The sequence below is a fragment of the Curcuma longa genome, chromosome 5 (assembly GCF_044706935.1).
Source record: "Curcuma longa cultivar G26 ecotype Majalengka, Jawa Barat chromosome 5, ITB_CL_G26_1.1, whole genome shotgun sequence".
In the NCBI taxonomy this organism is placed as follows: Eukaryota; Viridiplantae; Streptophyta; class Magnoliopsida; order Zingiberales; family Zingiberaceae; genus Curcuma; species Curcuma longa.
This window is the reverse complement of record NC_133865.1, coordinates 11,784,465-11,795,873: the sequence shown is the minus strand read 5'-3', so window position 1 is coordinate 11,795,873 and position 11,409 is coordinate 11,784,465. Positions and strand designations below refer to the sequence as shown.

Here is an 11,409-nt window from a genome sequence, read left to right as displayed (position 1 = left end):
TTATAATTAATGATGAACTGCACTGATTGCATTTGTTTGTGATTGTTGCACTTGTTTGATGCACTTGGATGACATGCATATACAGGAGACCTATGTATTGGTTTTGGGAGTATTTTCACCTTACTACTTGATTATCAGACTCTGGTATGTACAGATCTACTGTTGGTCAGTTTTCATATCTATTTACCTTTCAGTAGACTGTACAGCATGATATTACTGTTGATAGCTTTTATACACATATCTGCTAGATACCCGCTGAGTTTCTTTTGGAACTCACCCCGTTTACCTGTATGTCTATTTCAGGTTGATGCCGTCTGGAGAGCTGTACTGCTAGTCCTGAACCTTGTGTTTTGGTTTATTTACTTTACAGTATCCATGTATCTGGACTTATTAGACTTCGGGTGGTGTTTTCCATTTGAGTATGGATTTTTTTTCCGATGATTTGAGATTTGTTTCCATTTCGGGTTGATTATCGGATTTTTTGGATGGATTGATATGCTTGTGTGTATAACATTAGACTTGGTGATGCTATTAGTGACCGTGTGGGTCACTTTATGTGGATATGTGATATGTTGATCACTTTGTCTTTCCATTTTATTTTATATATATATCCATAGACTGTTATGGATTCTTATTGTGTGTATGTATTCAGGGAAAGTCAATTGTTACAGGGGAGATGCTGCCGAAATTTCTCGGAAAGCTATCTCCCGGGGCGTAACAGTTTTGGTTGAATTATTAATTTTATTATAATGTTTTGGTTGAATTATTAATTTGATTAAGTTTGGTTGAATTATTAATTTGATTAAGTTTTGGTTGAATTATTAATTTTAATATTTAAATTTAATTTTTTTTAAGATTTAGATTTGACTTGTTAAAATTTATAAAATTATTTTCCTAAATTTTGGTATTTAATTTTAAATTTTAAATTTAATTTATTAGAATTATTCATTGTTTCATAATTAAAATTTATACAGTTATAGTTAATTTTATTATTTAATTTTATATTTTTAATATCTAAATTTGGAAGATTATTTTTAAGGTTTGAATAGCTATTATAAGAATTTTTAGGATTTAATTTTTTATTTTTTGTAATTAATTTATTAATTTTTAGATTTATCTGGGTGGAATTTGAATTTTTTTTGTTATTAGAATTATCTTTAATATTTAATTTTGAATTATTAAATAAATTTGAATTATTCAACTTATCTTAATGATTATTAATTTTATCTTGTTTGGTTATATTTTTATTAATTTTTAGATTTATTAAATTAATTAATGTTGAATTATTCAATTTCTCATTATCTTGGTTGAATAAGTTGAAGAATTGATCTAATCCTTTATTTATTTATATTAAATATAGATTAATTAAATTTAAATTATTAATAATTGAATTGGTTAAATTTTAATTAGTCAAATTATTATTTAATTTAGATTTATTAATTAATTTATTAAAATTTGATAAATTTTTATTGTTGATAAGATCTAAGTTTGAATTTTTCAATTTATTTAATTTAGAATTATTTACTAAAATTTTAGTTTTATTAAATTATTTGAATTGTTCAAATTTGAATTGGTCAAATTATTTAAACTATCTAAATTTGAAAATTTTAAATTTAAATTGTTTAAATTTGAATGGGTTAGATTATTTAAATTTTCTAAATTATCTATGGTTGAATTTTTTAATTTATCTAAATTTTCTAATTTATTAATTGTTGAATTGGTCATATTGACTTTTTCTACCTTATATAAATTTCTAACAAAATTATTTAAATTAGCAGAAAAATTAAATCTAGCATGCATCCTAAAGGTATTTTCGTAATTTAAGGTACTTACCGGAATCACGTCCCGTAATTCCGGTCTCTTCTCCGCCATCTTCCTCCCCGAGCATCAGTTCTTGTAGTGTCCGCATTTCTGGCACATGAAGCACTGATAAGCACCCGCAAGTATACGGGTGTCATCAAGTAATAAAAAGATATCGATCCACAGGGACCGTGAAATTACTTACTAGATTTTAAAAAGATGGAAAGTATCTCCATTGGCATGAGGCCTTTTGGGGAGAGCCCAAGAACAAAACCATGAGGGCTTAGGCCCAAAGTGAACAATATCATGTCATTGTGGAGATACATACATCCTTTAAGACCCTACAATTGGTATCAGAGCGAGGTCGCTCTTCATCGGACTAACCGCCGGATGAGCCATGATCCAGATCTAACCATGTGGGGACCTCGGGGAAAACAAAGGAAGTAGGGGAGGCTCGGACCATGAGGGACATGACAGCCGGACCATGAGGGACATGGCAGTCGGACCATGAGGATATGGCAGCCGGACCATGAGAAATAGCAACTATGAGAAATGTAGTCAACCATGAGAAATGGTAGCAGAGCTTCCAGTGGTCCTTTGTTTGAGGGGGGTATTGTTGGGTTGCAAGGGTGCAAACATAGTCCCACATCTAAAACACATGGGAAAGATCATGGGTTTAAAAAGATGGAAAGTATCTCCATTGGCATGAGGCCTTTTGGGAGAGCCCAAGAACAAAACCATAAGGGCTTAGGCCCAAAGTGGACAATATCATGCCATTGTGGAGATGTGGACATTCTTTAGACCCAATAATTCCTCCACCTCCACCTCCACTGACTACTAATCAGTGACTGACCAGACTTGAGGAGACCATTCAGGGTCTATAGCAGACTGTGCTCAGTCGACTTGATTCTCAAGATGCGAGGATGCTACCCAGCATGCCGACTTGATCGATAGACAGACCCAAATGATGGATATGCTTAGGGCTTGGACTATAACTCATCCACCACCACCATCCTAGTAGACATATTATTGATAGACATATTTTTGACTAGTGACATATATTATGCATATAATATACACATTTTAATATTATTATCTGAGTTTACTTATTTATATTTTAGTCCTTAAATATTCTAACTTTGCTTAGTAGAATAAGAAAAAATCTAGTTTTTCAAAAACTCAACTTGTTTTTTAATCTACTTTAGTAGTTAGCTAAAACCTAAGTTGGACACTCGTCCCTCGGATAAATTTTTTTTATCTAAGTATTTTATTTATATATAATATGTTTGGACTCAAACCCATTATTTATTTTGATTATATCAAAGAGGGAGAGTAATATAAGATTTCAAGTTCAGTTCAAATTCTTTTTCAAAATTTCTTAAAAGTTCAAACTTACTTTAAAAAATTCAGAAATATTTTTGAACTTATGTTTTCAAATTCAGATATTTTTTTGAAAATGTTTAAAATTATTTCAAAGATTATCAAAAGTAATTTTTAAAATATTTTTAAGGACTTGAATGGTTTTGTATCAATATGATCAAAACTAAACCATGTCAAGTTCAGAGGGAGTGAACAAAAATTTTGTCAAACTTTATTTATTTCAAAACAAGTATGAATTCAAGGGGAGTCCTGAAAGCAAGGGAGATAGGTCATTACACATTCATGCTATTGTACATTACATGAATTTTTTTTTAAGCATGAGTTGAATGTTGATCATGAGTTAAATTCTTGAAATATCATAAATGTTTTTCTTAACATAAAACTCAGGTTGCCATAAACAAAAAGGGGGAGATTGTTGATGCAGGGAAGCACCAGATGATCGAACCTTGATTTTGATGATGACACGAGGTTCAAGTTAAGTGTGTGTTGTGTACTGATATGTTTATCTAGTGTGCAGGGAGCACAAAAAAGTCCTAGTTGAGGCTAGGCAAAGCAAATCCTTATTGAGGCTAGGCAAAGTAAGTCCTAGTTGAGGCTAGATAAAGGCAAGTCCTGATTTGGAGGATTAGACAGAAGTCTTAGCAAGATCAAGTGCACCAGGTGCAAGTCCAAGCAGGTCAGGAGGACCAGATGTATGGCAGAAATCTAGGTAGGTCAGGAGAACCAGATGCATGGTGGAAGTCTAGGCAGAAACTTTGATTCCGAGTGACTCTATCCAGAATCCAGACAATCGGCGGTCTAGACACCCAGATTGTGAATCCAGGCGACTAGACGTCAACGAACCAGGCCAGTGAAGTGATGAGGTGACATTGTCTCAGTGGTCGGGGCACCTCAACTTTCAAACGCATAGGTTCAGATAAACGCAGCGGCAGTCAAAGTTCATCCAAAATCTCCACGTCAACATGGAGGCGCTTAGAAAGGGAAATCCAAGCGACTGGAAGTGCCGAGTCAGCAGCGTCGATGGCGGATCGATGGACGTCATGGAGGCACCTGGAAAGGGATTCCAGGCACTCGAAAAGTCTTATAAAAGACCTTCGACAAAAGGCCTTAGGACATCAATTCAGAGCATTCCATAACAACTCGACGGCAGTCTGCACGAGAAGGATCACCCTAGAAGTCGTTGTAACGCCAGAGTTCTGCACCGCAAGTCTTTATCTCAACCTCCGGTGATTTGGTAACAATTTACTTGTATGCTTTTAATTTAAGTACGATAGAGTTGTTATCGTATTTTTATTTTTGTAAATTGTTACAACTCTTCTCCGTAAGGAAGGAGTTAATTAGTGGATTGCCCAAATGTAAATGATTAAAGATCGTGGACCTTAAAGTAGCAATCTGTGGCTATAAACCAAGTAAAAGAACTTGTGTCTCTTTGTGTTTCTTGCAATTATTATTTCCACTGCAACGTTATCTTTGATTTATGAACAAATGAACGTAATCAACAAATTTCTGAAAATGGAAAAACGCTACAAAATAGCGCTATTCACCCTCCCCCTCTAACACTCTCTTCGATCCTACACCTTATATAGTCGGTGGGAGGAATATCCATGTGGCATGATGTGCTAACTACACAAGCTGTTGTACAAGCCATATAATCAGTCGCACAATCTGAGAACTAACTAACTGAATGGAGAGAAGTCAGGTGTCAGAGGGGACAACAATGAAGTCGTACATCTGGCGTGGTCGGGCCATTGGCCAGGTGTTGCACTCAGCTTCAACCATCTCATCAAGGGTGGTTCTGAGCAGCAGAGTATAGTGGTTATGGCTATCAGGAACTGTCAAAGGTTGAGGTCGAAGAGAATCAATTCAACAAAAGAGTCTCCACTATAGGGAGCTTCTATCACAAGTGTCAATCGGGAGGCCCCCAAGTGGGGGTGTTTGGTCATGTGGGGGCGAATAAGAGGTGGCTACCCGGACGGGTTATCCCTAGATACATCATTACTTATTGTCAAATAATGGATAGATGGATTTAAGAATCCATACATAGATTATTTTTTGTATACTATCCGCTCGAATAGGATGAAACACTTTATTCATCCCTCATGCCGAATCTCTCCCAACAACACTGACTTTGTGGCCACAAGTGGCCTCGCTTGTCCCCGCAAGTGAACTCACAACCTCTAGCAACTTTGCTCATGGCCTGCCTCGCTCGCAACGGGCCTCACTCACAATCGCGAGGTTACCCAAGACTCATTTTTTTTTCTTTCTCTCTTTTTTTCTTCCACTTTTTCTTCTTTTTTTTTCTTTCCTTTTCTCTTCCTTTTCCCAAGGATTTTTTTCACCTTTGATTTCTTTGCTTCTTCATTCCACATCTTAAAGTAAAGACAGCATTAAAGTGTAAAATGATTTACAAATAACCTTATGCCTTTAAAATTAAAGATTGTGATCATTTTAAGGTTTTTAATACCCTAGAGTTTGTCTACTAGGATGAAAATCTAGGAGATGAACTATGGAGGATGATTTGTTTTTTTAGATTTTCATCAATGCTACTATTTACCTAAAAGAAATGTTTATAAAGGATAAAAATCAAATTGAGAAAGGATGTCAATAATCCATCATTTAGGTTCCATTCAAATCTAGTTTTTTTATCTTCACCAAAATATCTTTACTTATAACTCCTTGCAAAAGAATATTCATTTGTGAATCCTTATAAAATAATAGACATTCATGACTTTGAAATGCTAGCAAGCCTCATTAATATTACACACATAAGAACTGGACCTCATCATCAAGCCCCAACATTGAGCTCATGAGTATCGACCTAAGTTAGTTAGGCTAGTTAGGTAGTGAAGGTATGGCACTATCAAGTTAATGGTGTGGTCAACCTGAGTGACAAATGAGATCTATGTGTTGATTGACTCAATGAAGTTCTTGGGTCAAATATGTGAGACTAGGTGTTGATGTAATTGTACATCAAATGGTTGGGCTTGACTCTGAATTTTAGTATTTGGATAAAGAGTTTCATTTAATATGTGTATTTTGAGTGTGTAGGAATTTGATGGATATACACATGCTAACAACTTGACATGACCAAGGTCTTGGTTATATGATGGTTTGAAATCCATGAAAAATAAAGAATGATATGTTGGGACATCTGAGAGATCGCAGAACAAAGAATATGAGGCTATAGCTCTGCCTATGAAGTGAACTATGTAAGCAAAGTGTGAAGAATGGTACAAGAAGCAAACTGAGATCTCAGGTGCATTTGAGGGATAAGAAGCTTCATTAGATTTATTTTATGGTGGAGATGGTTGTATGGTAGAAGTGTAGCTTGCTTGGATGGAAGACTATGTAAGCAGAGCATGAAGGATGATACGAAACTTGAGTCGAGAGATCAAGTGCAACTAAAGAATAATAAACTTGATGGAAGATGGTCTTGTGGGGAGACAATTGTACGATGAGTTGAGAGTTCAAACCAAATGTACTTAATTGGATGAGGATGGTTCTCAACTTCAATGAGTGTGACTTTGCTAAGAATTAACAAGAGTAGATTTCATTTTCAATTTATAGATATATGATTACTAATCACTCTCTCCCTCTCGAACATTTGGTCATCTCACTCAACTCACCTCATGTTCCTAACACTAAGCAAGTGAACCAAATAGGTTGGGCCAACAAAAACAGACCGACTAGTCTAATTAATATTCTAGTTGGCTAGGTGAACCATGCAATTTCGATGGGCTAAATGAGTTGTTGAGTTGGAGGTTGGGCAAGCTAAATGGTTTGGGCAAACTAATCAAATTATTTAATCCTAATAAGTTGTGTGAGTTGGGTGATCCATATATGTTGGTTGGATAAATTCGAATGAGCTAGTCTAAATGGATGACTCATGCGAATCAGACGAACTAGATGTGTTAGGTATGAGTTAAAGTGATCAAGCGAATATCTCATTATCTTTTTTTTTATCCCTCTAATTTTTCTTTAGGGTCTAATCAAGCCAAGTCAATCCAAACTTAATTATGTTTAAATTTGTTCCTCCACTCGTTAAGTATATTTAAATTTAGTTGTTAAAATATTATGGAGGTTAATTGAATTTGAGCCTTTTATAAAAAAAAATGATAATCCCAGTTAGTCGCATTGACTCAATCCTTGGGGTGACCGGCCCGGTCCCACGGAAATTTTCTACCGGCCACCAAGGTAAATCGGGAAGTGCATGCAGCGGCCAACCCAGATGCTCAGCATCCTTTGATTGCGATCCTCATTTGAAGAAAAATTCCTACAAATACGCCGTAGCTGGAGATCGAACCGTGAATTTGAGCCTTTTATCAAACTCAACTAAGATACATTTGTCTTATAAATTAATAAAAATATTGGTTTAATGAATCAAATAAATATATTTTTTTTTCAATAAGCTTACCTTTATATCCAACAATTAAGAGTTCTAAAGGAAAAAAAAAGTCATAAAATAATTTTCAGTGTCAATCCCAATTACAAATTTAGGTCATATTTGAATAAATTCTTCCTTAAATTATTTTTATTCTATTTCTATTTCTTGCACATTAAATATTTTTGCTTCCACCAATAGGCCTTAAATCCTTACATTAGTCCGATTTTTGGTCAACCATGTTGACTAATGACTCGTCTTCCCCTTACCCTCCACAGGTCAACTATTCGTATTCTTTAATGGCATTTTGTGGTCTTCTCTTGCCCATAACTTAATGATCGAACCAACACATTGTCAAATCGCGATCTTTGGATCGATTAGGAGGAATAATTTCTCCAATGTGATTCTTTCTACTTTGACTGTTCTCGAAAGTCAAAAAGAGGGCTGCGACGCGACGCATCTAGTGTCGTTTCCTACCGCTAATGATGCTTCGCCACGTAGACGGGAGAAACGCGGCATTATGAGATTTTGACCAGTCGCGGCTAGACGAAACGCAGGGGTCAAAGGTTTTGTCGTCACGCTGCGCAGACAGACACGTGGCCCCATGTGGAAACGGTGTTGACCTTGGATCACGCGCGTGCTCGCCGCGGGTCCTACGTTGACCTCTACCAGCCGGTCGCAGCCGGTGGCGCGCCGCTTGGTGGATAAACAAATAATAAGAGTGGAATATTTTGATAACCTCACGTCATTTTATTTTCCGGATCAGAGTTCTATCGAAATAGAATTCTGAAGCGGTCCCTTTCCTGGAAGCGTAGAAGTTATATTTGGGGGGTGGACATAACGAACTGAGTCATGCGTCACTAGGGAATATATTTGATGGGACACTTGTCGGATCTAAGACTTCGACATTTACGGGGGTTTTTTTGCTTAAATTAAAAAACATTTTAGGTTCGATATGGAAAACAGCATGCGTTTGCCTTAGAATTAAGTGGGAGAAGTAGGTAGGGAGTTTTGCTGCAGGAAACACAACAGGCTAGCTCTTTGCCAAAAAACATTTTTTTCAAAAAAAAAAATGAAAATATTTCATTAGATATTTATTATATACATTGAGAATAAAAAAACACAGCAAAAAATAATTAAATCTGGAGGTTCTATAGAATTATCTGATGATGTAGGTTTTAGGGCTCCACAAGTTGCACCAAACGGCTTTACATAAGTGGCAGGCATTCCAACCCTATTAATAATTCCTCTTCCCCATCATTCCTTCTCCTACCAGACCTCTCTTCTCTTCTCCTCTCTCCTCGATCCACAGCTTCAGATCGTCCGTCCATGGCCGATCACCAGTTCCAGGCAGGCAGCAGCTGGTGGAGCTCCTCAGCCGTCCCCTGCCGGCCCGACGACGTCGTCAGCCTCCCGGCCATGCCTTCCTTCGTCAGCTGCTCCACCGTGCTCTGCAGAAGCCTCGACTATTGCGACGAGATGACCACGTCGCCGTCCGCGTCGGTCTCAAATAGCTCAGTCACCTTCCAGGGTCACCCTTCCGCTCTGACGACCGCCGGAGTAATCCCCATGGACCACTTCCCCTCCCACGAGTGGAACCTTCAGGGACCCTTCTGGTATTACAAGCTCTCTTATATAATTGCGATCAGCTAGCTAGCTAGTTTTATAGGGTTTCTATATTGGGTTAGCCGATCACAGCGTACATGGAGCTTCAGTTGACTGGATTCGATTCGTATAGCAGCGGAGCGAGATCGGAGCACAATTTCCACGGCTTGCTCCAAGAAGATGTGATGACGATCTCCGGCGTCAATATCGACATGGATGGCTCATCCTTTTCGAGCACCACCAATATCAATCCATTGAGGAGCCACCCTATGAGCCACACCTTTCTGGAAGATCACAGCGACAGCTTCATCATCAACCCTCTCGTTTCGCCCTCCTTCGCGTCGCCTTACGCCTTCCTGCACGGCCTCAATCTCGAGCAAGATGGTGGATCGCAGACTTCTTTCGAGGAGGACCGGACGATCCGGTTGCCGGAGCAGCAGCAGCAGCTTCAGTTCTCCAATGAGACTTTCTTCTGGAATCCCATCGCGGCCTCCGGCACTGAGCACCATGCTTTGAGGCCTCCTGCTCCTCCTCCTCCTCCTCCTCTGACTCTGCCTCTCCATAATCAAACCTCAAGTGGTGGCTACAACAGTAGCCTTCTTAAGGTCAGTCCTTTACTCTTATCATTTTTTTAATCAGCTAGCTAGCTTTTCCATTCAAGTACAACTATTGGTTTACATGATCATGGTTGTGTGCGTGTAGACATCTTCTAATTCTTCCATGGAAAGTCGGAAAAGCAGTGAACCATCGCTCAAGAAGACTAGAATAGAGGCTCCCTCCGTGATACCGACCTTCAAGGTATATAGCTCAATATTGTTCCTTTAACCGACTAGCTAGTACTCTATTGATGGCCGGGACTAATGGCTTAAACTATTCAGGTGAGAAAAGAAAAATTAGGGGATAGAATCACTGCACTCCAACAACTAGTCTCACCTTTTGGGAAGGTACGCATGTACTTAGAGAATTAATTAATTAAGAGCTAGCTAGATATCAATTAGCTAGAGTACACTAATTCTCTAACAGTATATAGCTAGCTAGCTTAATGTCTCTAGCTCCATTAATGCATTTACAGACGGACACCGCATCAGTATTGCACGAGGCGATCGAGTACATCAAGTTCCTCCACAATCAAGTTCGTGTAAGTCGACTTCTTCGCGTTCTATTAAGTCTTGCATATGAAAAGATTATATGTTCTCACGCTACGAGTACTGTCGATCAGGTACTAAGTGCACCATATCTAAAGAATGGTCATCCTGCAGTGCCGCAGATGAAGGTAATTAATTAAGCATGGAGTACGTACATTGATTAATTGTTTCATATTTCTTGAATATCTAATAATGATACTAATTTTACGACGTACGTATTACTTGGACAGGATTCGGAGAAATCAAAGGAATGTGTTGTGCAAAATCAAGAGCTAAGAAGCCGAGGCTTGTGCCTGGTTCCAATCTCAAGCACATTTGCCGTTGCTAATGAGATCCCAACTGATTTTTGGACTCCTACCTTTATGGGAGGAGCCTTTACTTAGGGAACATGTATGGAGGAGGCATGCATGCACTGATCAGTGTTTTTGAAACCGGACCAAAATTAATTAGGTGATCGATCGACATATATATATCTATATATATATTAATTTAACAGCATTGAATCGATACTGATCCGGATTCAAGAACACTGAAAGTTTAGCTAGCTAGCACTCTACATATATAGGGCCAATTGATCTCTTTTAGTTATAGTAGGCATAGAGGAAGAAATATGACTCATCATTTGATATTATAGAAGACAGTAGAGAGAGTAAAGAGGAAGGAAAGGCAAGTGTGGTGGTGACCCAACAAAGCTAGATAGCTAGCTAGGCATGGTGTTTTAATTTGGGACACCACTACTTGTTGTATTGGATGGAATATGGCATGATTAGTGGTTTGGAGTACAATGGGGGCATTAATTAATTAATTGATGTTTTTCATATTGTATGTATTTTATTATTATTTTTCTTTCTAACAATTAATTATTATTTGGAGGAGAGAAAAAGTTTTTCAAAAAAGAAGAAGAAGAAGAGGGGAATAATAAGAACAAGTGTGTGACTTTTCTGACAGAAGGATCAACTTTTTCTTGATTGTTTAGTTGAATTCAGATGTGATAGTGGAAGTCAGGGAGGAAGGGGGTGGTCCATTTGCCCACTCTCTTCCTGAAATTCTTCATGTTTTTATGCAATGCTGATGCTTTATTTTGTAGTACATATATAT

The 11,409-nt window shown here is 37.5% G+C and overlaps 1 protein-coding gene across 2 annotated transcripts; it reads left to right on the top strand.

Moving 5' to 3' along the window:
* The first annotated feature begins 8,864 nt into the window (after positions 1–8,864).
* On the top strand, positions 8,865–11,116 carry LOC141829651 (uncharacterized). 2 transcript variants are annotated; one of them, XM_074717174.1, is made up of 7 exons: positions 8,865–9,177; positions 9,300–9,771; positions 9,869–9,964; positions 10,045–10,110; positions 10,239–10,298; positions 10,386–10,439; positions 10,542–11,116. In XM_074717174.1, exons 1-7 carry the CDS (start codon positions 8,891–8,893, stop codon positions 10,692–10,694), a joined length of 1,188 nt encoding a protein of 395 aa, XP_074573275.1. In that variant the 5' UTR covers positions 8,865–8,890; the 3' UTR covers positions 10,695–11,116. The 2 variants fall into 2 exon arrangements, with proteins under 2 accessions (XP_074573275.1, XP_074573274.1); XM_074717173.1 differs by having other exon boundaries at positions 10,239–10,304.
* The last annotated feature ends 293 nt before the right edge of the window (positions 11,117–11,409 follow it).

Excerpts from the sequence above, each read along its gene's own strand:
- LOC141829651 (XM_074717173.1), top strand. The coding sequence starts at position 8,891 with ATGGCCGATCACCAGTTCCAGGCAGGCAGCAGCTGGTGGAGCTCCTCA. Across the intron at positions 9,178-9,299 it reads AACCTTCAGGGACCCTTCTG|CAGCGGAGCGAGATCGGAGC; the intron begins GTATTACAAGCT and ends CGATTCGTATAG. Across the intron at positions 10,305-10,385 it reads TCCTCCACAATCAAGTTCGT|GTACTAAGTGCACCATATCT; the intron begins GTAAGTCGACTT and ends ACTGTCGATCAG.